This window comes from Pelecanus crispus, chromosome 8 (genome assembly GCF_030463565.1).
Source record: "Pelecanus crispus isolate bPelCri1 chromosome 8, bPelCri1.pri, whole genome shotgun sequence".
Classification (NCBI taxonomy): domain Eukaryota; kingdom Metazoa; phylum Chordata; class Aves; order Pelecaniformes; family Pelecanidae; genus Pelecanus; species Pelecanus crispus.
Genome location: NC_134650.1, coordinates 27,361,324 through 27,387,287, shown reverse-complemented (window position 1 = coordinate 27,387,287; position 25,964 = coordinate 27,361,324). Strand labels below are relative to the sequence as shown.

General features: G+C 47.2%; 1 protein-coding gene across 5 annotated transcripts in view; it reads left to right on the top strand.

Annotated features, from left to right (window-relative positions):
- Positions 1-25,460, top strand: part of GNAO1 (G protein subunit alpha o1) — a 138,160-nt gene extending 112,700 nt beyond the window's left edge. For all 5 annotated transcript variants that reach the window (XM_075715885.1, XM_075715886.1, XM_075715887.1 and 2 more), the window contains 4 exons: positions 11,885-12,013; positions 12,720-12,849; positions 20,889-21,042; positions 25,273-25,460. In XM_075715885.1, the coding sequence (XP_075572000.1) occupies positions 11,885-12,013; positions 12,720-12,849; positions 20,889-21,042; positions 25,273-25,460 (601 nt within the window). The remainder of the gene's footprint in view (positions 1-11,884; positions 12,014-12,719; positions 12,850-20,888; positions 21,043-25,272) is intronic.
- Positions 25,461-25,964: the final 504 nt, after the last annotated feature.

The window sequence follows — 25,964 nt, the reverse complement described above, 5'->3', positions numbered from 1 at the left end:
TTGAACGAAATCCAGTATCTGCCTTTAAACACGCTACCTTGCATCCCCTGCCACGTGTTCCCATAACAACAGAGCCACATTACGCACCCCCGTGGTTTCGACTCCAGTTCCCCAGCTGCTCCCTTCACGCCGCAACGTGGCACGTCATGCTGGCTCCCAGCCCATGCATGCTGTGCCAGGACGCCCTCCGGCACGCAGGAGATGATCCCGGGGAATGCAGGCTGCCCGCTCCCTGGCTCCTTCCTCCACACTGCTCACCCTCCTCCTTTTTCCTCACTTACGCCTTAAATCTCATCAATCCGATCCTCAGCCCTAGGGACAAGTGGGTCATGCAGCAAGTGCGTGAAGACGACCCAACGTGAACAACATACATGGGTGTGCAAAGGCAAGGCTTAGCGTGAGCAATGGTGCAGACGCGACCCAGAGCCATCCTGCAGCCTTCCCTGTGTGGACGTAAGGGGGCACTCCTGGGATTCAGGGGTTATTTTTACTTTCACTTTGCAGTGGGAGCCAAAAAGCTCGTTATTTTGAGAGGCTTCAAACACTGATTGGATACGGCTGATCCTTCCATCAGCTGGTGCAGTGCCACCAGATGAATAAATCTTGCATGCGTCTGTAATTACTGCTTAGTTTCTGTTTAAATGCAGCATCATTGATCTGCAGGACTCATCAAAATCCATATAGGAATGCATGAAATTATATTGGATGGAGCAGAAAAGTACATGATAACATCCATTTTCAGCCTTCTTTGTTCACCAAAAAAAAAAAAAAAGAAAGCATTTATTAATCTCTATTCAAATTCTTGGGTTAACTTATGGCTTAATCATCAATTGTAACACCATTTTATAGGCTGCTCTTTATGTAAGCAATATATTTCTTTCTTATAATAGGCCAGCAAATTTCTACCAGCCTTATAGTATCTGCCCCTACATGGGCAAAATCCCTCTTAAAAGCATGGAATAATATTGCTTAAAACTCAGTATGGAAAGGTCTTGTGGTTAAAGCTCCTGACTGCGATTTGGGACCCCAAACTGATTTCCAAGTGCCACCACAGACTTCCTGTCATGTCCTCAGGAGGGGTCATCTCTCCCCTTAATACTTTTATTCCTCCTAAAGCAAGTATGATTAATAATATTTCTCTACTCCGGTGGGAGATTGGGAGGACACATCAATCGTGCTTAGCAAAAGTTGGGGTGCTCCAGCAGCAGAGAATGCAGAAATGTGGGCTGGGCAAGGGCGATGCTTGTGCTAACCAGCCATCTGCTCAAGATGCTCTCCTCCCCTCTGCAGCCAAGAGGAAGCTCAGCAAAAGCATTTATTGGCAATAAAGTCTGCGTTGCCTGGAAGAACTCCTGATGTTTTCCAGACCTAACACTTCTCTGGGCCAACTCCATCCTCCCACTGGAAGTGAAGTGCTCCTGGGTTGGTTCAAAATTCTCCTGCCAAGCAGGCAGGGACTCTTGGTCCGCCCACCTGGCTTACCGCAACACCCTGGCCAGTGGCTCACTCCCAAGAGTCGTGGTCACTGGCAGGTCCATGGGCAGACAGCAGAGGCTGCTTCTGGCACAGATGTGTCCCCAGGGCACATGGGAAAGTCTCTGCACAACCTCAAGTGCAGAGACAGTAGCTGTCCCCAACCCTCGTGGAGGAACATGCCTTGGAGGTGGTGTGCTCGGCTCATCTCCCACAAAGCCACAGCAGCAGTGCAGCCAGGCTGTCCCGTACAGAGTGTCTCAAGCTGATTTTACCATGCACAAGTCCCTGATGCATCTTCAGCTGAACACAGGGATCAGCCTGCAGAGACCTGGGAGCAACCCAAACTGCTATTAGGTGGGCTGCAGGAGCCTAAACTTCCAGGGGTGGTTGTCTGGCGACAGGCGGCTATGATTACAGACTTCTCTGAGGTTGCTCATCCCCGTGAGACAGGGAGAAAGGAAGATTGGGTGGTCAGCAGGGTGTCTCGCCAGACCAGCCTGGCTCAGGTGACAGCCTCCCCTGGTGGGAACCATCGAGCTATTTTGATACAGGGCAAACAAATCTCCTCCTAACAACGATGTGGCTGAACGTTTTCTATAGGGATGAGAAACTCCATGAATTTTCCCTTACATTTCTCTGCTTCTGGATCTGGCCTGGACTGAAACCAAAATGCTGCAATACCACAAGCAGAGCCATTCTTGGAGGAGCCTCAGCCTGACAGCCGCTAAGAAGGGCCAGAAAGTCCATTTGCATAGAACAGATTTTACACGCCCAAGAGATCCACCTATATCTGGTATAACAAAGACATTTTTGGTGTGCAGCCAAGGGTAAAATTTCCAGGTTTTGCTTTTTCTAGCTGTGGGTCATATCTGTCCATGAAAGAGCATTGGCTGGTTTTGATACCCACATTTTCTGGCAGGGATACTTAAATGGGATTTGAAAGCAGAAATCCCTATAGCTTGCTAATAGGTCAGGAAAGTGGACAGATGAGAAGATCCAGAAACATGATTCCCACTCCATCACCAGCAACCAATCTTCCTCAGCACAGTAAGTGTATAAATGAGGCCTCTAACTGAAGTCAGCTCCCGACAGACCCACCCCACTCTTCGTAATTGTGCCATCATCCAGCTGTGGGCATCCTCTATCTGCTTGATATGAGAGGGCAGATCTCATTAACTAATGCTTTCCTTCATAACGTTAGATCTAAATCCCTCACCAGTGCTATCCATGCTGCAGACGGACACCTAATACTACAAAAACACTGCAGTTATATCTATTTTTTCCCTTCCAGCTTAGAAGTGGAGTTGTTAATGCTACTTCACCTACGGCCACAAGCGTGTAAATAGATGCCCTGGGCCTTTGTGCACACCCTGGTGAATCTCCCTGGCCAGTGGCTGATCAAAAGGTTAAAGTCTGCAGGACTGGTTTCATCTGCAGTCACAGTTATCTGCTTTCCAGGGTTGCAGTAATTACCTCACGAGATTTCCTTGGGGCCAAATCAAATCAGCTGCCATGGGATGTAAGGAACACTGGGGCGAGCGAGCTTTCGTGCCTTTGTTGGCGTGCTCACTGCAGGGACTCAGCTGCGGCGGGCTGGGTTTGTTGATGTCTCTCCCCTGTTTGGGCTGAGCCACCAAGTGCCACGCGGGTGAGCCAGCTGCCTTGCATGGATGCGCCGGGAGCCCTGCTGCAGCACAGAGGCTGTGTCCTCTGATCAGGGCTCCTTCCCAGAACAAGCCCTTCATTATCCCAAACTCCCCGTGGCTTATTTTTAGCCCCTCCTTTTCTTTCCTTCCTTTCTTCTTTTTTTTTTTAAAGTGTAGAAAGCCACCAGTTCCACTGTCAGCAGGTTTATTACAGCAGTCCTGGAGCAAAACCAAAAAAAAACCCCTTCAAACCCACTTACTCTGTTGCATAAAGGTTTAGGCATAGATCCTGCTTGCTTCCAGGGTGCTGAGTCCCACCACACCTCATCCCTGCTCCAGCTCAGCTACTGTCCTTCAGAGCTGGTCATCAGAAGGAAGCAGAGGCTTACATAAAGCAAGAGCTAGACTGAAGCTCTTGAGCCCTCCTCTGCTTCAGCCAAATTTCGATTAGTGCCTGTGCCTTGCCCTGGCGTGCGGAGGACACTTGCGTGCAGGGCCACCGGGGGAGAAGACCTTGCACAGTCTGAGCCATGCGTCATCCCGGCGGGCTCAGATTTACGTAGCACTGCTGAAAAGATCCATCCAGCCCCCATAAAAATCTTTTGCTTATGAAAACAAAGGCAAGGGTGTTCCGTGGTCAGCGGCTCTGTGCTAAACAATGCTTTAAATCACAGAGGCTTTATATAAACAGCGATATTGCCCAGATGAGGACACTTCTAAAAGGGATCGCACCACTGCTAGCAGACCATGTTCACCAGATCTGCCCATGCAGCAGCTCCAAGCGGGCTGGCATTAAACTGTCTGGTTCTCCAAATAGCATCGTATTAAGTGGCCATAAAGCAGACGGTTACATATAGAACAAGGCAGTTGTGGCTCCCTCCTTTCCCCATCTCGGATAGGATCCAGGAGATCAGGAAAACCCCTTCCTGGCATGATGAAAGGCTTCTGTGCAGGAATGTCTCAGCAGCAAAGCAGAGCTGTTCCACAGGGGACGTGTGGAGGTCTATAGAGATGTCTACAGAGAAACAAGTGGGGAATAGGGAGGAGAGAGAAGACAGCTGTTCCCATACAATAACTAACAGAGTTAAACTCTGACATGGCATTTTAAAAACCAGAAAGAGGCAGTTTTTCACAGACAGGGTAGCTGAGCTGGGAAATTCTTTGCCGCAGATGTGGCTGTTAGAAATTTACATTGCTTCAAAAAGCGCCTAGACAATTTTCTGGACAAGAAATTGTTGAAGGGTAATAAATATAAAGATATCACACTTCTCTTTGAAACTCCATTATCCATATGAAGTATTGGACGCTGGGAAAACTGAGTACTGCATACTTGCCCTCTATTCGTACTCTTCTCTCAACATCTGCTCTTGGACACTAGTTAAGCTAGGTGGGTCATTGATCTGATCCAGACACATTGTTTTTCTCTTCTGTAAAGGCTCCAATATGTAAAAAAAAATCTTTATCATCCCCTCTTACATACCATCCAAATTTCAAATTCGCAGAAAGATGAGCCCACATCTGCTTTCCCAGGGCCACTCCAAAACCCTGAGTAGGTTGTTAGTGTTGGCTTTTCCTCCGAAGCCTACCTCTCCCCGAGCCAGAGCTCTGTGATCACAGACTCAGACTGTACCACCATGTCCTTTTATTCCAGCAGTTACAAGACCATGATACATTGCTGACCAAAATGCCACCTGTGAGCAGAGCCAGCCAGCAGCTTACGCCTGGAGACCCTTTGTGTCCTGAAGTACCTTTGTTATACGGTTGCTATTTAGTGATTCTGCTCATCCACACGCGATGCTAAAAATTATTCTGGATCCAGTCATGCCTTGGAAAACTACAAGTCTAACTAGGACAGCTAAACTCCAACCTGCTTTTGTTCATTCCTCCTGCCTATCATTAGTATTAATATCAACTTGTCAAGTTGATCTTGATGTACAAGCCCTGTACAGCCCACTGCACGACTCCTTTTCCATGGACGCATCTCTCACTTGCCCTCAGCAAGGTCTGAGCAAACAGCCTGTGGCCCTGGCCAGCAGCAGGGTCCTGCTTCAGTGCAGGGCAAAAAACATGCATCGCAATGTAGCATCCCTCTTGTCAAGGTTTGGCACCATCCTTTAATAGCAGGGACCATCCTCTTCATTTCCCAAGGGATATTAATGAAAACCGAGACCATCCAGCAGAGTTCATTCAGGAAAATAACCCAAATAATCTCTGGGCCTGGTGACCATCACTCCTGCTGCTAGCAGCCTGCAAGAAGCAGGCACCACAAGTGGCTTGTCACTGGTTGGATTTGTGGGAGGGAAGCTGGGGAGTGTCCATGCCAGTATCTCATCTGGTTGGACATGAGATGAGATTTATCATTGGGAGCAGCAGCAGGACAGCAGAGCCTGCCATGTAATTCATATGATTCCCATCGAGGCAGGACTGGCCGAACGGAGAACACAGCCAGAAACACAAAACGTATTGCCTTAAGTCCAGGAGTGAATTCCCAAGACCTTCCTTCTCTGGGCTAGGCTCAGAAAATGCCAGATGATGCTCTTGCCCTCTTAGCTGAATTCCTTATCCCCTAAGGTCTCTTCCTCCTGCCTGCCATAACCCACCTGGAAGCACCCAAGGAGCAGCACGTAATGCCTTCTGGCTTTCGCTCAGAGGATGGGAGGGCTCTGCGCAAGTGTGCACATCCTACCCTTAGGTGGGATTGATTTCTGAAGGGACACGATGCCACTTTTTGGCTACGTTTCAAGTCTTTCATAACTGATGATTATTTAAGATACATGTTATGTCATTGCTCTGTGTGCTGGATGAGTGCTGGTCTCTGAGAGTGGGCTGGGGGTTTTTTCCCCCTTCCTCTAAAATAATACAGCAGATATGGCTGGGCATGGCGTCTGCAGGAAAAACACTGCAGTACCACAGCCTCTGGGTGTTTGCCCAGCGCCAGCTGCCCTGGGTAGCCGTACAGAACTGTATCACACCTTTGGGAAGCGGCGCCCACATGGTTTCTCTCTCCTGATGGAAGATACTACAAGAGTTTACTATACTGTTGTAGAGTCAGTACTGACACTCCCTAAGCCCAGTGGTTATCCTCTGAATCCTTACTCTACAGTCACTAATATTAAATGGGTTTAATGCTAAATATACTTGGAGCTATTTGTTCACCAGGGAAAGAAAGGCAGAAGTTAGGGTACAAGCTAAGGTCAGATACAGATAACAGATGTTACAAATGCCCATTTCCATCCATGAACTAGGAAGGAGCACTCAGGTGGAGACATCTTCACATAAGCATCTAGAGTTAGATGAGATGACTCCTGCTCGTGACAACCTCGATTAAAAACTTGGCATTTGCCAGGACACAACGTTGGAGCTGACCCTCAAGTGCCTCTGTGCATGGAGTAGAAAATAACCCAGCAGTGATTCAGCTGTGTCTGTTGACAAATGGGGATCTGCTTTTTCAATCAAATACAATGCAAGCCAACAGAACGAGGCAGGGGTATCCTTTCCTTCACGGAGGAGACGTGGACAGAGGCCAGGACTGTCAGGACAGAGGAGCAGCTGGCAAGATGCTGCTGTCCCCTGAAGTTCCCACTCCCCTGTCTGCAAACCTGCCCCAGACCAAGACCCAAGCTGCGGATGCCACTGCACTGCCTCTTCTCGAGCACGGAGGATGTGAGCTCGACATCTGCGTGGTGTGAGCACCTCGGGTGTGCGCCGTGCAAGCTGGATGCTGCCTGCAAAAAGACTGCCAAGGTGTCACCTTTGAGGCAAGAAAATCCCAACAGACATTTAACCATTTTATTGCCATTAACCTCAACAGACGTGAATGCTCGTCTGTGTAAGCCTTCCCACAGGTATCCAGCTCTGACCACAGCCAGTGACCTCAGCTACACTTCTTCATCCAAGAAGGCAGCCAGTGGAGCCTTTGGCATAGGCAGTACAACCCTGGGAGAAGGTTCCTGTGGTGGCAGAGTGCCTGGGAAGGGGTCCCTGTCCACACGCTGCACGTAGGCTGCTGCCACCAGTCTGTTCGCATGGGATACCTTGGACAACAGTCCTTTCTGCATGCAGTGTCTCCGGCATCAACAGTGCTGCTACCACATGCTGTTGGAAACATCAAACAAAGGCACAAGAGACTATATTTACTCCCTGGTTTCAATATTACTGTGTGGAGATACTTAATATCAGCTAGTTCTTATATAGAGTGTCTGCCTTTTGTAGCCTCAGTTCAATGAGCTCCTCTCCCTGTGTTTGGGAAATGCCATTTTTTGTGCATTTTGCTTTTAGCAGCGTAATGTAGTTGGGCTTCACCTCCCTGAGCCTGATAAACTGAGTGACTCAGAAACCTGCAATCTGCTTCAAAACAAAGCATTTAAGATAAAAGATATAAGCAGTAATGGAGCTGCTCAGCTCAGGAGTATAAATGCTAGAGGGTTACTCATGTAGTCAAAAACCTTCTAACCTTTCTTCAGCTTTTTTTAACCCCTGCAAGCCCTGGGCAAGGCAGGCTGCAGATAAGAGCTGATGTGTCATTTCAGATGTGCTTCCACTCCAGCATGCAAACCCCGGAGCTGGGAAGTGGAAGGAGCTCTGACGCCAGCACTGTGCAACGAAGATGACGCGGAAGGGGGAGAGCTGAGCGCTCGCTCCACGGCCTCCAAAGTGCTCTTATTTCTGCTAGTTAAACAGATGCCAGCTTCTGAGGGGATTATGTGTCATTGAGCCTGTTGGCTGCAACAACTAATTATCTCCAGCAAGTTTGGCCTTTAGATTTGTGGTTCAGAGGGCATACCAGGAGTGCCGTCATCCAGCACCATGTGTAGCAATTTGTCCCCACCTGGGTTTCCCTGTTCCTAAAGAGGTGACACCCCCAACACATCCCACCCTCTGCCAGCTCAGGCTTGCACCTCGCAGACCAGCAGGTCCTTCCAGGCAGCATGGGCAGGGAGCACCAGCGCTCCGGCGCTCCGGTGAAGCCTCAGAGATAGCTCCAGCAGGAACCAAGGACAACAAGCAGCAGCTAAAGTCAGCTCAGCATCCAAACAGCAGCCTGCCTGAGCTTCCCATCCCCAGCTGGATGTTAGCATGGCAGCCGTGCCACGGCACGCTCCTCCAGCTGAGCTTTGTGGGGCACACGTGCCAACGGGGCCCATATCAGCTGCGGCCAAGTCCAGGGGAAAATATATCTGCTGCAGCCTGAGATGGGAGAAATTCCAGGGGAGAGCAGCCAGAGGACTAAACAGTTTTGGAATGCAGCCTCAAAACCAGCTCTGAAAATGTATACCTTCATAAAAGTTGATGGCTGACCCTCATCAAGACTACCAGGAACAGATGAAAAGCAGACCCAGGCAACTGAAAGAATTGAAGTAATTGAGAAACACATGGAGAATAATGGAAAAGACTAGAGATGAGGAAAGAGACAAAGAGGGGAGTTAATAGAAAAGGCAAAGGGTGTGCTGGCAAGCAGGTATTAGAGCTGGGGTGCCTGGCAGCTGGGCTGAATGCATTAGCGTGGGAGTGACCCCAAGGCATCAGACTCACAGAGCTCAGCCCACCTGAAGCCAGGAAAGGCTGAGTATTAGGGATACTGAGTATTCCTCTGTCACAGCACCAGTTAAGCATCGGGAAGCAGTGCCCTCACCCAGGCAGATGCTAGAGACCCCCCCAGCCAAGGTTCCTATGGAGATATCCCAACTGGGATTGGAAGCTGGATGCTGTCAGAGAGGAGAGGGTGGATGGGATGGATCTTGCTCAGTTCTCCTCCCTCTGTCACTATCATCCTGCCCCCTGAAGAGGCTGGCAGACTGCATCAGCTCCTCCAAACCTCTAATCCCCCAGAGTAACTCAGGTGGAGCCAGGCACATGAGGCAGCATCACCACCATGGACAAGGATGTGAAGGGAGGTGAGGCTTTCCAAGCTTCAGAGCCAGGCTGTATGCAGGATCAAATCAAATCTGGAGCTAATTCGCTGTTGGGCAGCCAAGGGGAATGCCGCGTGGAAGAGCCATAGGCTGTGCACACTGGTAGCGAGAGTGGGAACCCCAGGAGGTCCCAGCATGCAGCCAGGGGTTTAAAGGATGCTGCTGTTCACAAGCAAATTGCACGCTGAAGACAGTAATTACAGTAACGAACTCCTCCATCACTGTGCTGCTGTCCTTTGGCCAGTTTGCAGTAGATTCCTTCATTTGCTGCACTCCCAGCTTTAAAGGAGGTTCTCAAAGGCAAGAATAATTAACAGGGAATGTTAAATTGAAGAGAGTTGAATCATAGGAAAATACAGAAAATGAAGATGGAGAAAGTGATAAAGGTCTTCAGGGTACTGCCAAGAGCTGCAAGAAGGAGAGAAAATCCTTCCCTCTTACACCTCCACTTTTTACCATCACCTTGAAATATTTTGTTCCTGAGGACAGAGGAGAGCCTGGGTCTCTGAATAACAGCACTGCCAAGCCGCCTCAGTGTGCAGGGACATGTGAAGAAATGCAGCTCTCTCTTAAATAACAGGAGTTGACACCAGTTGTGAATAGATGAGCGATCGTGGCTTCAGCCGTCACAGCGGAGGATCTGATTTCAAATGAAGCCCCATTCATCTATCCAGGGCCCATCATAAGGCTATTAAGGGAGCATCTGTCACAAAACCACAATGGCTTTAAATGCTTGAAAAAGGGCACAATAAAAATAAGCCTGCTTAGCTTATATACTTTTCTCTGGGTGATGTGATTATTGCAATTCTTTAGCAAAAATGAATGATAAAAATGATGGGTAGCCAAAATACATGATGCAGGTGGGGTGAGGTTTGTTTTTCACTTTAGCGTAGAGTTTGGTTGTCTGTTTTTCCAGGCTAGCAGGGTAGGCATGAAAGCCAGCGGCAATGAGTTTTCTCCGGTAGCAGAGTGCACGGCCCCCACTCCAGAGGCCTGGCTCAGAGCACTCCCTCCAGGACACAAATGGAAAGCCTTTTCCTGCTTTCTGATGCAGCAGGGAAAGCATCGCCAGGGGCAGGACAGGGCGGCACATTCAGGCCAGGCGGGATGTGCTTTGGCTTTAACACTCTATGTTAAAAAAAAAATTGCATTTAGCTAAACTGAAAGTCAAGCTTAGACATCATGGCTATCTTATGTGAATGGTTCCAGCTCATACCTTCTTGCACTCACCAGAGGCAGCAATAACTTTTCCTTCCCTACAACTGCACAGCTCCTCTTACTACTCTTTATTCTCTGCAAGCTGCACTGGGCAAAGCTGCCGTCCTCCAGCTAACACCTGAATGGGTACCTTCCCATCCTGCCCCTGGCATGTCACCTCCTGCCCCGCTGCCTCTGGGGGTGACATCCAGGGTGCCAGAAGCACAGAGATCGAAGGACAAGACCACTGCTCAAGCACAGATCATAGAATCATAGAATGCTTTGGGTTGGAAGGGACCTTTAGAGGTCATCTAGCCCAACCCCCCTGCAGTGAGCAGGGACATCTTTAACTAGATCAGGTTGCTCAGAGCCCCATCCAACCTGACCTTGGATGTTTCCAGGGATGGGGCCTCTACCACCTCTCTGGGCAACCTGATCTGCTTTATTATGTTTATATTATAAATATATTTTTATATATATTTATATATATATATTATATTTATTATATTCACAGTATATTAAAAGCATCTCATGTGCATTAGATTAATGCTCCTGGGGCTAGAGGTGGGCATTTCGGCCCTATAATGCACATCAAACCCCCTTTAAGAGGAACTGGAGTGTCTGTGTGCAGCTCAATGGCGGTGAGAAAGACTACTGTGTGATGCAGCTCTGTGTTTATAACTCATATTTGATTGTAATTCAAATTCCTCTTTTCTTTGTAAATTATATTTAGTTGGGCTGAGTTGTTTTGAAAAATTGTCTTGAAAGTGGATGAAAAAACAGATTGTGGTCATACGTGCGCAGCTGTTGGGTTCCTCTACAAAAGCATTTTATGCCAAAAGACAGGACTTCCTACCCAAAGTTTCAGCCCATGGAGGCATTGCGTATGTTCATAGATTTTAAGCCCTGAGCAGAATAAGGGTAAATGTTTTAAAACTTTCCAAGTGTTTTAGAAAGCTAAATCTCCCCTCTACCCCCCAAAACCCCCTGATTTATACTCCCAGATTATCACCATCTAAGCAGGCCCCTGGATTTTGTCCAAGTGCTGCATCTCCTGCAGTCCCAGCCCTATGCTGGGTTTCAAACTGAAGCAGTGACTCACTTGGGCAGATTCATCTCCCTTCATTTGAGCTGACTGAAAGCAAGGCATCTCGTTGGAGCAAGCTGCCCTGTCTCCCTCCTTTCCCAGCGGAGACAGAGGCATCTCCCAAAGGTGACTTGACCTGCCTGTTCTGGGAGCAAGACCTATATGCTCCAACATCTTATCTGAAGAAACCCTTACAAAAAAGCATGTGTGTGTACAGCATCCAGCACAATGGACTGATTGGGACCTTCGTCCCTCAGGGAATAAAAATAGCAAGGATTATTAAAGCTGTGTATTTTCACAGATTGCAATCAGGGCTCACAACACATGCACACTTAATTTCCTGCTTTCAGTTCACTATCAGATTTTATGCTTAGGTTAGTGGGGTTTGTTAACATTTCTTTTCCCCAGAATAGGATTTTTTTTTCCTTTAACTACAATACATTCAGCCATGAAAAATGAGTTTGAAAAAGATTAATAGGAAGCTGAAAGATTCATCTGAGATTGACAAAGATTAATGTGTGTCTTATTCTTATGTGTTTTCTTTTTCTTTTCCCTTCTTCTCTTAGCTACCTAGACAGCTTAGATCGAATTGGAGCTGCAGACTACCAGCCCACGGAGCAGGATATCCTCCGAACCAGGGTCAAAACAACGGGCATTGTAGAAACCCACTTCACATTCAAAAACCTCCACTTCAGGTTAGTCTAAAACTGCACAGTAAATTTTCAGGGCGTCTATTTGTCACAGTGTTTCCCCATAGTTCCCAAAGGAGAAATTGTTAAACTGCTGTTAACACAGGGATGACTCCCACTGCAGAGGACACAGCATTCTAGGGGGTCAACAATATGCAATGTTTGGCAATCTTTTCTTGAAAAATCACTGCCTTTAAGATAGGAGCTCATGGTACCTTCTTCTAACCCAAACGACACTGCTTTGGTAGGAGGTATAATATGAGATTGGCCCCAAGTCTGATCAACCTCATAAATGTAAAAATATTTGGCCAAATCTTTTCTCTAAAGTGGGTCAGTGACATGCGGGTAACACTATATATTGACCCTCATGATGCCAGCCAGTAGAGAGAAGAGCGTGTGAAGACGGAAAGCCACGCAGAGAAGTATTTAGAGCATATAAAACTCAAGAGTGCGTGGTCTCCACCTCCGCAAACCCTTTGGGACCCAGCATACTGCTGAGGCTCTCCCACAGATCCCCAAATCCCTAGCTGTAATGGCTCCTCCTGATCCTCCTTGGCTCCAGGCTCTGGAGAAGACCAAGCTAGGGGTGAAAGACCTGCTGCTTTGTGTTTGGAGCCTTCCAGGGACCATATGGTCAGAAAATGCCAAGAATGCTAAAGTTTCCTCATAACTAAGAAAGAGCAGGATCTGATGGTCCTCTCCCATGCTGCAGGCTCTTCGATGTTGGGGGCCAGCGGTCAGAACGCAAGAAGTGGATTCACTGCTTTGAGGATGTCACAGCGATCATTTTCTGCGTCGCGCTGAGTGGCTACGACCAGGTGCTCCATGAAGATGAAACCACGGTGAGTCTAACCGGGTCTTGGAGGCCCCAACACTTCTTTATGGGATACTGCATAGCCAGCAACTAACTGCTCAGAGCTCACCGAATGCTCACTGGGGTGCTACAGTTAATGTGCTTTTGTCAGTCATTCCCCCTTGACTCTGAAATCCTGGGGAGAGTTGTCCACCACACTCTTCAAAATCAAGTCCTGCACACCCAGGTAACACTGCCTTGCACCAGTAAAGTCACAGTGTTTTATTTGTCCTTTCTAGCTGACCTGTGTGTTTTCAAAACGTGTTAACAGGACCCTATATTCAGAAAGAGGAGATATAGCTAGGTGGGCTTTTAAAACAAACGTAAGGAAGTGGTCATGCCGTGGTGCAGAGGTGCAGGGTGGCCGTGCACACCCAAGGCAGGCTCGGGCTAGGAGTATGACTTATTTCTTCAGGCTACAGAAATTCATTTTCCTGAGTGAGAGTGGAACTGTTTGATTCCTCAGGTAATTTGCTCTAGGAGAGCTTTTATGACTTCCAACTGTGACATTAGGCTCAAAATACCATCTGGAAATAAAGCTAGTGAGGAGCTGTGTGCTCCCTAGTATTAGAGTGCAATTAATACAAGTGAATTAAATACACAGAAAGGATGCAGGAAGACTCATTACTGTCTTCTGGCCATTCATTCAGTGTGCTGGGGACACAGGCTTTCGGGACTAACAACAACTGCAGCAAGCACCCAGTTGCATTTGTCTAATGAAAAGGAATCAGAAGCTGTACTTAGACTTTGGTAATGATTTCATCTGTGCCCAGTCTGCGGCGGCATGGAGGGCTCACTCCTGCCAGCTCTGTCTCTCTGAGGGTCTTTATTCTCCCGCTGGTACAGATGTCAGGCTTGCAGAAAGCTGTTGACGAGGAAGGAATTGAGGGAAAGATTGTTGTTAGGTATCAGTTATCTCTTCCCAAAAAGGGTGGGGCTGTGGTTTCTAGCCTCTTCCGAGCCAGGTTCATGAGCTCTGGCAAACTGTTTGATGAAGTCACCTGGTTGTCTGGGTTGTATTGATGCCAGAATTCAGGGTGGTAGTAACATCATGACTATGTCCCTCCAGACTGACTGAGACACCCTACACCCTCTCATGTCCGCTTATTTATAATCCTCAGTTGTCACCTCGCTCTGACCCTGGCCCTGGTATACTGAAGGATGCTCAGTCCTGTAGGATTTACTGGGAAGGAACCAAAATCTCCTGACGTGATTTGAAAAACCCAGCCATAGAGCTCTGCAACTGGTCAGGGGAAACACACCCAGGAGATAAAGAAGAATACATGGGGAGAGGGCAGACCCAGGAGGCAGGGAGCGAAGCTGTGATCTGAGCAGAGAGCAAGGTGCTCTGTAGGTACACTTTGGGCTGTGACACCCAAACTGCGAAGCCAAAGGCAGCCTTTAACACAGGTCATCTTTGGGTGCCAGTCTACACAAGCCAGAGCCTCTGATTCAAAGCCACAGAGCACAAAATGGAAGGGCTTGAATGCCAATGCCATTTTTTAAATGTCAGCCTTAACTCAGCTCCTCTGAGATGGAGGTTACAGCATCTCTCCTGGGGATGCTGAGCTCTGCCAGTGACTGTCCATCACCCAGTACTGTGCCAGTGACGAGCAGGGTGCCAGCTCAGCCTCCCCCCGAAGTGCCCCGCTGCAGAAACCGGGATTTGAGCAGCTCCAACTTTGCTCTTGCGTCCAGAAAGCAGGCAAGCCTGCGCTCTGGTGCAGTGCTGACATTTGCTTGCTATTTCAATCCCTTTTCACAAAGCGTTTCTGGGGATGCTGAGCAACAGGAGGGCAGAGGCAGCTGCTGTTCATTTACACATTCGGCGTAAACGGGGAAAGAATTCGGCATTGTCACAGCCGTGCCTGCAGGACACCCCCACCTAACCCAAATAAACAACCCTGAGCGAGGTCAATGCAAATAGGAAAAAATGACAGTGTCGGATCCTGTCTGCCCCTATTATACCCCCAGCACAAATGGCAGGTGGAAAACACGGTGCCCACAGACTCAGTCCTCTCCCAGCTGAACCCTCAAGCACTCGGTCTCCTCCCTGCTAACGTGGTTCCTCTCCAAAAACTCAGCATAAAAGCAGCATCTCTTCAGTCAGCTGATTTGCTGTCTGTCTGCATCCGTCACATCTGCTGGCTTTAATGACGTAAATCAGCTTTTATTGCTTCTCACTTGGAAAACACAAAGAGGACGCAGCTGAGAGAGTGAGCTGGATGCTGCTCCTCCATCTTCATTTTCTATAGACATGCTTACTACAGTCCAGGCACTTCCAGCTGTATTAACCCACTGAAGGTTTGGGGGCTGTACGGATGACTCTGTGAATATGAAAAGACTTGTAGAGCTTTCATTGCTGGCATGGAGCCACGAGAGGGAAAGAGCCCTACCACATCTCAGGTGCCCAAAAAACGATTTGCAAAGGTGGTGCATAGGGACAACAGCTTTTCCCTGTGCACTCAGCACCCTGTTGACAACAATCACAGGTTTTCACAGGGGCTTTTTGCACTTCTTTAAGTCAAACCTCACTTCAGGCTGGTGAAACTGCAGTTCAGATAAAGTCAGCATAACACGGAGCAGGGGCTCATCTTGTTAAGATCAGTTAGTGTGGGGCATTGCGATCAGTGTAGTTGTAGAGTCAGCTTGTCTCACTGAAAGAAGCTCATGAACAACAGGTTTACTGTGAATGCTTTCAAACAAGACTGAGCACAGAGGTGGTTAAACAAGGCTGGGTGAAGCACCCACTGACCTGTCCCTGCCCTTAAAAGTAAAGCGCAGCTCTATGCTTATGAAGGGGTTTTTTTGTGGTGTATTGCACGCTTTGTTTTAAAAGACTGAGCATCCATCCTCCTGCAGCAGCTGAAAAAAGGCTATTGTGTGCAAAGCCATCACTACCTAAGACCAGACAGTCTTTTATAAGGGACGTATTTTCTCTCCGAATCCCTACCACAAAGAGCAACACTACAGGAGTCAAGGAAGGCAAGTACTTCTCTATGTCTGGGTCAGAAAGACATAAATAAAATAAGAAAACTTTCTGCATCTGTGATTTCTAGGCCCATACACCCATAAAGACCATGCTTTGCATAGAAACCCCCAGTGCTGTTGAATCCGGCCTCTCCCATTGCCCCAAACACCTTCTTATGCCACTGTTGTCAGATCTAAACTGCTTCCCTGCGTGCCCGGCTCCCAGGGGAGAGGAGCAAACCTACAGGGAAATTCAAGCAGTGCCTTCACCAGTCCCGTTGCTGCCAGCCACAGCCCACACCTAGAGCTCACAAGGCAAAATTACACCCTCTGCCCAGCCCATCCAAGTCACAAGACGCTGTCTTCAAGGTATTACACCTGCCTCTGCATCTGCTTTTACCAAGTCCATCACAAGGAGTTGCAGGGCTCTCTGCTGTATTTGTACACAGTGGAAACATCCTGCTTTAGCTGACTGAACAACTCTGTGGATTATGTCTTTGCATAATGAGGCTATTTTGTCTCATTTGTGACTTATCTTTATGTTTCATAAGCTGAGGTTACAGGAGGAAAAGCCTCAGATCTGTAATCTGGGAGGAGAGTAATATTAATCAGTAAAACTGGAGAAGGTGATTAACAAAGGTAGATTTGCTTCAAAGGTAGATTAGAAGTTGTTCCTTCTAAATGGAATTCCAAATGGAATTTTAAAAAACACAGCAATGGCATGGGACCTGTTGTGGGAACCGAGACTATCCTCTTTGGGTTTTTGCTCACATATTTAAAGGAATCATGGCAAGAGAGGGAGATGTTCATGCTGCACGTTGCTGCCTGAAACTAAGATATTTAGGTCATCCATATATAGCCAAGACATGCAAGTATTGTTCGTGTCCCCATTGCTGAGCATGGGGTGGGTTGAAGGCGCTGTGCTAGTGACCCTTGTTGTGCCTTAGTGTTGGCCTCTTGGTTCGTATTTCATTGCATGACTTGGTTAGCAAGGTCTCTGCTGTCATTGGGCAAGGAAAATTGAACTGCAGCGCTCAGAAATTGCTTTAGGAGTGACAAAGCAAGTGGAAGTGGCTTGCTTGGGCATCTTAGGAAATATAAGCAGGAGGGGGGAATATGGAGTTTCTGTGCTTAGGATAACCATTAGTGTCCTTGTGTCCTTATAGTTTGCATGACAGCACTTAATCACCAAGGAAAACAAAAAAGATTGACTTGACTGTGTGTTGCAGAAATAACCAGGTCTCCTCCCATACTCTGGTGAAAAAAAGGCAGGGTTTATGGGTGTGTTCCTGCCTGGGCAGAGTCTTGACTGCAGCATCCTTTCTCCCTCACACTCAGTAGAAAGCTGCTTGCCCTTCGCATCAGTGATGGGAACACTGTTGTGCAATGACATCTGAACTCAGCTATAAGCAATTCTGTCTCTTGTCTTGCACAGGAAAAGGTAACTGGACTTCTAATTTGTATGGGCAAGTGGTTATTCCTCTGTAACATGGCTGATGGGGCTGCTTTCTTTGTCGGGGTGTAAAGCATTTGCAGGCATAAGGATTTAAAATACTGATTTTGAAATAGGAAGTGACATTAAGAAGCCAATGTTTCAAGAGCCCTCCCTTAATGACAGACCCGACATAAAGTAGGAAAAAGCAGCACAATGGGTCCAAAAGCAGGTAAAGTAATTTATATCACTTCACATAAAAGTATGAGAAGTGTGATCTTTAATGCCTCCTAGCAGATTGGGCACGTCTGCCCCATCATAGCAGCATGGGTGCTCCTGAGGGGGGCCCTGGGGGAGCTTTAAGGGACCAAAAGGGTCTTTCACTGTGGATTTACTGTTAAGAGGGGGATTATTTGGGGGCCTTAACTTCTCACTCCTCCTTTAGCAGCAGCCTGTCCTTTTACATGTGGTACCCGGAGACTGCCTCCCCATCCTCACATCGCAGCCAAGGCCTTCCTGAGCTGTTGGAGGTCTCCTACAAACATCTGTTAAACTAATAACAGTTGGGGAGGGAAAGGAAAGGGAGGCAGCGAGGCATTCCTGATGTTAGCAGGCACTGGGACAGCTTGCGTCCACGCATAGGCTCCCAGGAGCCCTTCTGGGATACGACAGCACTTCCCACGTGGTAACAAGGTACGGCAACAGGAGCATCCGTACCTGCTCACTGGGATATTGCTCTGCACCTTTTCCACGCGTCGAAAGCAGTTCCTTGCTTTTGAGTAACGTCGTCTGCTCTTTAGTGATGGGGAAGTAAAAGGTGGATTTTAAGACAAGAACCTTTCCTGGGTAAATAAGGAGGAGTGGGCAGAGCGGTGGTTATATTTACTCAGCTAACCAGCAAAGCTGGGGGAAAAAGCAATATGTAGAGACCATAAAGCCGGGTCAGGCAGCCTTAGGAAGCATTGAAACTTGTTTCTGGAATTTGAAAGGAATAGAGGATTTTTACTGTAACTCTCATTTTCTACAGGGATGTATTGGTTTGTGCTATGGGTATATTCTGATTACTACTGGATGCTAAGAGTCACTGTTTCTTGGGAAAACACTCTCATTTCCTAACAGGTATTAACGCAAATTAATCAAACCATGTAAGCGAAGCAGGATTTCTGTAGGATGCTCATGTAGTCTTGCTACTGTAGGAAAGTCAGCTTCACCTAACTGCAAAGCCCAGCTCAGGAGAAGTCCTCAGCTTGTATTTTGTAACCAAAACCAACGTCACCCATCACGCCTCCCACGCCATGAGGTGCAGTTGCACACCTCCGCTCCCCGCTGGGGCTGCGCAGCGTGGTACAGGGCTGGCGAGGTGCAGCGTGGTAAGTATGGTGACCTCCAGGCTGATGGCTGCTGCAGATGAGGTATTGGTTTAACCCACGAGCAGTGGTCATGTGTTTCTCCGTGCTTTTATTTTAAATCAGCAAGGGTGATAAAAATGTCATTAAAAATGTTCTGTGAGGGACCCTGCTTAAAAAACAATTAATTATATTTGCTTTCTGTTCCCCTGACCGCCCTCCGCTTTCTCCTCTCCTCCCAAAGGCTTTGGGTAGCCAAGGATCTCCTGTACAAAACCTTTGCAGGTTTCTACATGGTTACGATTTTGACGCAAGTGGCAAAGAGGAGTTTTGCTCTGGGGCTCCCACACCAGCCAGTATAAACTGGGTTAGCAAAAAAACAGCACACAGACATGGGATGATTCAAATAAGCAAATGTCTTACAACTGAGACCCAATAAGTAAATGCATTTTTACATTTGTACATGATTGCGTCTTCCCCGTGTGTCGGTACAATGCATGGTGGGGAGATGCTCGGTCATTTCAAGTCTGGTAGCAAAGCCTGTGGTATACGGTACAGCAAATCGCGCGCGTCCTGTTTCGCTCTGGGTTGGATCGGATGTTTCCTTTATCCAAAGAGCCACTTTTATCTAAATAAAACGTTCAGCAGCAGCTAAAGTGTATCAATGAAAAGGAAAGCGTTAATCAATAAAGTGCTGGGCTCAATTATGCTGCCAACGCGGGTGTGAAACGGAGCGGGAGAGGGGTGAAAGCCCCCCAGCTGTCTCCTGCACCACTCCGAATTACCAAATCTGGGGGGGACAGGTTGTATCCACCCCAAAAAACCCTCCAGCAACGAGACCATGCAGCCCTGTTCTCTCTAGCTTATCTCCTGCGGTCGCTGTAACCAGTCTCGTATGTGCACTAGCGGGTTTGGGGAGTGATGTCCCAAGGAGATGCCGCTGGGAAAAGCCGAGGAGCCGGTCTGGTCTGTACCATGCTTTGCCTTTGATAACCCCCTGACTCTTGGGTGTGCTTCGTCCTCACCGCGCCTGCTCTCTCCGCTACCCGGCTCCCGGCTGAGAGATGGCCACGCGACCGGCGTGCGCACTCCGGCGTCGGCCTCGCGCGCCAAACATCGCCAGCCTCAGCACCTTCACAGCTTTTCCTCGTCCGTCTGACCTTATCTAGCCAAACAAAGGCCAAAAAATGAGCATTTGAGAGACCAACCAAATTTGGCAGGTATGAAGCTTCTCTTGAACCGAGAAAAAAAAAAAAAAACCAAAAGAAAAACCGAGTTGAGAGTTGAAAGCAGCAGGGAACATGACACTTGGTTGACTTTGCCGTGAACTCTTTCTACCACCATAAAACCATGTGGCGGACTTTGCAACTCTCTAACTGGTCTGTTTTTTTCATTCCTTTTATCTCTCTCCTTTCCTGTGTGTTTTTTTGCATGACCTATAACCAAAACGCTGACTTCTCGCTGTGCGTCCATTTGAACGTATGGCTCTTCTGCTGGCGAGTAGCTAGTGTTCTTCTAGAGGCATGAGCTAACATCAGTGGTAGCTGCCTGACTTCTAGTCTGGTTGTTCTTAGATGCCCTTCGTTATGTTTTTCCTTTTTATACTATTTCCTCTTCCTTTTTCACTTTTTTTCCCTCTCTGCCAGGCACTTTCTGTTGAGCCATCTTCCAAGAGAACTAAAAAAAAAAAATTAAAAGCCCAACAACAGACAACAACACTAAACAAAATAACAAAACCAGGCAAAGGTCACGGCAAGGTCATTTCCAAAATTATGTCACCTTGATATCTGCTTCCAACTCTAGATTAATTCAAGGATCTACCAGTCCTTGGTTAATGTATCCAACCAGTTGTGTGCCACACACACTTGAGAAAGTAAAAAAAAAAAAAAAAAAGAAAATTAATGAAAGCATTTTAGAAAATCTGCATGAGCTACACCGACACATAAATCTGATCAAAGGGCAAAAGTAACTCCCCATCCATGCATGGTGCATGATGATGTCTATGAGCTGGCATCCTGTAAATTATATGCTATCCAAAGTCAAAACAGCTCTGTATAGTTAAATGCCCTTAAGTTACATACTGTATGTTCAAATGTTATAGGGATTGTATCTGTGTATGTATACGTTCAGCTGTATGTATACATAAATTTATTATGTATATTGTAGCTTTTCTTTTTTTTTTGTTTTGCTCCTTAATTTAGTTGTTTTAGATTTCCCTACATGTTGAACATCCCCAAGCCGCTGTCTTTGGCCTGATGTGATCTCTCCTTTCTGTTGCAGAACCGCATGCACGAATCACTGAAGCTTTTTGACAGCATCTGCAACAACAAATGGTTCACAGATACATCTATCATCCTCTTTCTAAACAAGAAGGACATATTTGAAGAGAAAATTAAGAAATCTCCACTGACTATCTGCTTTCCTGAGTATACAGGTAATGAGAAAACTGGCTGTGCAGGAATGCATAGCAAAGGGATCACGGAGCGTTTCCCACCCAGGCTGGTACTGTGGTGTATCACAGGCAATGAGGCTAAAGATGCATAGCTAGAGCTCCCATTCGCTTCCCTGCAAGTTTTATTTCAATAAATGCCATAGGATCACCACCACCATGTTTAGTGGTCTACTTAAAGCATGAGGATGACTTAAACCCAAGTACTTTGCCGGCAAAGGGCCACCACCGCTAAGCAGGGTGTTTGATCTCTGCCCTATGGGCAGTTTCGATGCAGGTGTGGGGCTGGCAGCACACTCCCTAAACACGTGCCCTGGCTCCCAGCGTTGCTTAGGAACATGAACCCTCTTGCAGGGCTCTCAGAAAGGTGCAGTGAGCTTAACCATTACAAATGGGTAACTGGTCTCTGGGAGACCAACGCATGGGGTTAGTTGGGCTGTCCTCAGCCGGAGTCCAGCTTTGCTGCTTCATAACCCATCCCGTTCCCCTGTGGGTCCTGGCTGACTGCAACAAGGATCCCTCTGCAGTTCCTGGCCACTAGCCCACTGCCAGGCACCGAGGGGCTGCAGGATCAGCCCTCCAGCATGCAGACAGCAGGTCCTACAGCTTGCCTGCTTCAGCTCAAGCTGTAGATTTTTATCACATTAGTTTAGGAGGTCCCCAGTTTCGTTCTCAGGCTTGCTGACATCAAGCATCTGGACATGGAAATGCTTCCAGTCAAATGTAGATAGAAAACAAGGCACTTGATATTCTCATGCACTGGCGGCCCACACCTCTTAACCCATAGTGCAGAGAGGGAATAGCCACAGCAAGCCATGCCCTGAGCTTGGCTGGGGAGAAGGAGACCTTAGTGATACCTGGAGATCAGAGCAGAGGCTCTGCAACAGGGCAGCATGCAAGAAGCCCTTGCTTCTGCCGGCTGCCTGGCATCTGACCTGCTAATGATGAGTATACATCATCTGTGCAAAGGCTGCAGCTGCACCCCGCCACTTCCCGCTGCATCTCGCCAGCTTCCACAAACCCTCATTACCATTCCGAGACAGCATAAAAATAAACTTTTATCGTCATGAATTATTTAAGCTCACCGGAGACATCCAGATGAATCAAGCCGACAGACAGCGAAGCAGATCTCTTTGTCAGGAAACGTAGTTGTGAACCGGCAGTACCAAGAGTGTCACATTTCTGGGCAGGCCAACAAATTATTAACCAGAGCTTCCTATCTCTGAGCACTTGATTTTTCACTGTGAATAGGCAAAAGCAATCCATCATTGCTGCTTTGGGCTGAATGGTCTATGACCATGGAGCTGAACGACTCGCATGTGAATTCAGAAGAACAGCTGCAGGCTTCCTCTCTGGGAAAGGTTTAGATGTTTGTCACTACCAACACATTTCAGCCATCTACTCGTCCGCTTGGTCCAGACAGAACCAACATATGCCTGACATGTTTGTCTAAAAAGATCTAATAATGGAAATTTCACAGTCTTTACAGTTGAAAGCTCACAATAATGCTGACCCCAAATTTTTCTGGTTGCAAATTAGATTGCTGCTTGCCATCTTTTGGATGGGTTGTAAAGAAGCTCATCACCATTCTCTTCATAGCAGCGTTTCTACGTACCGGAAGATTTTTCTCCTGCCCTCTTCCCTTTTCCCTTTTCTCCATGAGGCAAACCTGCACCTTTCACTCCTTCCTGATTGCGTTTTGTGGACCTGGTTTTGTGGATCTTCACTGAAGTGTCCCAGTAACCCCACTCTGAAATAATATGCTTACATATCCCTGATGGCAGAGAGACTAGAACAAGAAGGAATGTCGGCTTAGGTATAACTTTTCCTTCCCAAGCTATCCCAGCCCAAGAGAGGAGTTCAGTGGGAGAGGCAGACCCTCATACATGCGTAGCTAAGCTCTCAGCTAACTATGCAGAGGAAAAAAATTATAGCTTGTTTCTGAGTGCTTCAGCCCCAGGTGATCCAAACCAGTCCTCCCTAAATCTCAGAGTACCCCAAAGATGCTCTAAATTCCTTCGAGGTGCTGTTCTGGAAGCTGGGAGTCATCACAATGCCAGAGAGCCTCCACAGACCTCTTGTCTCTCTCGTGCCATCAGAGAGGGCTGGAAGTCTCAGGGCTGAAAGTCCTTCCACTCATCCAGCAGGGATCTGAATCAGAGGTGAAGAATATCTCATCCCAAGGCATTCAGCAATGCCATTAAAAGTTGGAAGTTAGCTTGTGCTAATGTTAAGCCCAGACTTTAGACCCAAGCATGCACTTAAGCTTGCTCGCCCCTGCTTTGCTGACCAATGCTCAGAGGATGAAACCCTTGTGGCCCTGTGAAAAAGCAGCATTATTAGAAAGTTGCCCTGGAGTTAAAAAGAATTATTTGATGAAAGCCTATATATCAAACAAGCAGACTTTCAACATCACAAGTAGGTTCCACAAACTGCTTTTGATAAAATGAATCATAAAATCAAAGGTTTAGGTTGGAAAAGACCTTTAACCTAACACTACCAAGTCCACCACTAAACCAATTAAGTGTAGAGTAATAATTAATTTCATGTTTCCTGGCTTCGTGGCTGGATTAATTTTCAGTGAGTAAAACCAGGAATCATTAAGGTTGGAAACGGCCTCTAAGATCTCCAGTCCAACCATCACCCCAACACCACCATGCCCACTAAACCATGTCCCAAATTGCCACATCTACCCGGTTTTTGAACGAAGTTTCTGATGTCCCTTAGTTCTGCTGACAGAGAATTATTAGAAGACTGCACCCGCAAATTTGCTTGCTGTATGCTGGAGCTCTGACTGTTTCCATCTCCTTAATTCACTCATGCTTCTAACTAATCCACAATACTTAGCAAAACAGCAGTAGAATCCAAGGCATATTTTAAACCAAGCTGGCATTAGTGATTCCCTGCTCTCCCAGAAGGAATCCAGCATGTAAATCCTCATGCCTTTGAACAACCATCTTCCCTTTCATAAAATACCCTCCTGGTGGTGCAAACCATGTGGAACTGTTCCCAAATTCTTTACGCAGGTCTTCATGCAAGAACCTGCTCCCAGCAAACATTTTGCGTGTCTTACTTCAAGCATATTCTCAAGTCTCATGGTCTTCATGAGCTTGTGTCTTCAACTAGCAATGCATGTACATGTAAGTGCAAGTGATTTCCCAGATCAGCTGCCTTCAACCACAGCAAGTCTCAAGCCCAAGTAAGCTTCTCCCTAGCAGATAACAACATTTCTCACCAGTAAAGCATCACGGAGGGAGAGGGATCCAAGAGCGTTAGCAGTGCTGCCAATGTAGCACCCTCCAGGGCTTGGGGGACACTGGCAGTACCCAGCAGTGCTGGAGGGCTGCACTCCAGGTCAGCCAGAGAAACTGAGTTTATCAGACTTAAGCAGGTGCCCGAGTGGAGCTGTGTGTGTGAGCAATGCCAAGGCTGACCAGATGAGAAAGGATCTGCTCTTTTGCGTGACTGCTCTTAAGCTTTTTAAACACAAAACCTGATGGTTAATAAGGTTTGGCACAGACATCTCTATACATCAAAACATGAAACTCCTCGTGGCGCAATTTTGGCCACAGCTCTAGCAGAGGGTGCTGCGATCCTAATTTCTCAAAAAGAGGGACATTTTATATCGGCTTTTTTGTATTTTGTTTGAGAAAACACCACTTTGCTCTGTAACAGAGGCTGGATCTTTTCATGTCCTTTTCTCTTAGTGATTCAGGGAAAGGAGGGCACAGTTACCAATCCTGCCCTGAATTCATGGACATTTTAGCTCCTCTTTTCCATCAAAAGCTGAAGCTTTAATCAAAAAATCTAAAAAAAAGGGAAAAAACTAAGCCTTTTCACTGGGTCAAGCACTTACCACATTCCTGGCAGGTTTTTTCTCTTTTTTGTCAGCATTCTGTGGAATTTCTTCTGGTTTTCCCATTATAGCCTGTTTAACACTCAGTTCTCTCAAGCATTTCATCTCTATAGACTATAAACAGCAACTCAGAATAAAAATACAACTGAGCTGACAGTCGGAGAGCATCTCCTCCCTTGCAGTAATCCTGGCTGGTAATAGTGCCCATCCCTGAGGTGGAGATGGGGTGGCTGGCTTGCAGCAGCTCCAAAGCAGCTCCCCACGTCCCTACAACAGGGCGCTTGCAGGAACCCTATGGATTTAGGGTTACAGGATCACTTTAACCCACGCTTTTTCCTTTCGTCTCGGCTCTCTTACAGGCCCCAACTCTTTCACGGAGGCGGTGGCTTACATCCAGGCTCAGTACGAGAGCAAGAACAAGTCCCCCAACAAGGAGATCTACACACACATCACCTGCGCCACCGACACCAACAACATCCAGTTCGTCTTCGATGCTGTCACAGATGTCATCATCGCCAACAACCTGCGGGGATGTGGACTCTACTAAAGCCCTGTCCTCCCCTCCTCTCCTCGCGCCTGCCGGGAGCATCCTCCGGTCCCACGGGCAGGTCCTCTCTCTTTCTTTTTTTTCCTCCTCAGAAGATGACGAGGAAGAAATACGTAAATCCCTCCTCCCGTCCCAGAAAACTTTGCAGCAAGTTCTTCTTTCCCCAACCCTGTTTTATTTTATTTTGGTTTATTTTTGGTTCATTCCCTTGCTGCCTTGTTCTACTCCTCCGTTCCAATTCACAGCACTATAGAGGGAGCTAACGCATTTCACACAAAGTGCATTTCAACTGCCAAAAGACAAAAATACTTCAGTTTTAAAAAAAGAAAAAAATCAAAGCCTTAAAATACTGGTCAGCAACAGTATAGTTTGGAACTGAAACTTTTTTTCATTGAAATTAAGGGATATTTTTAATTCTCCTGGTTATTTATCTTTTTTTTAAAACACTATTCCTTTGGGAAGTGCTAGATACGACATGATCATTTTGAGGGTACCTTACGGCTC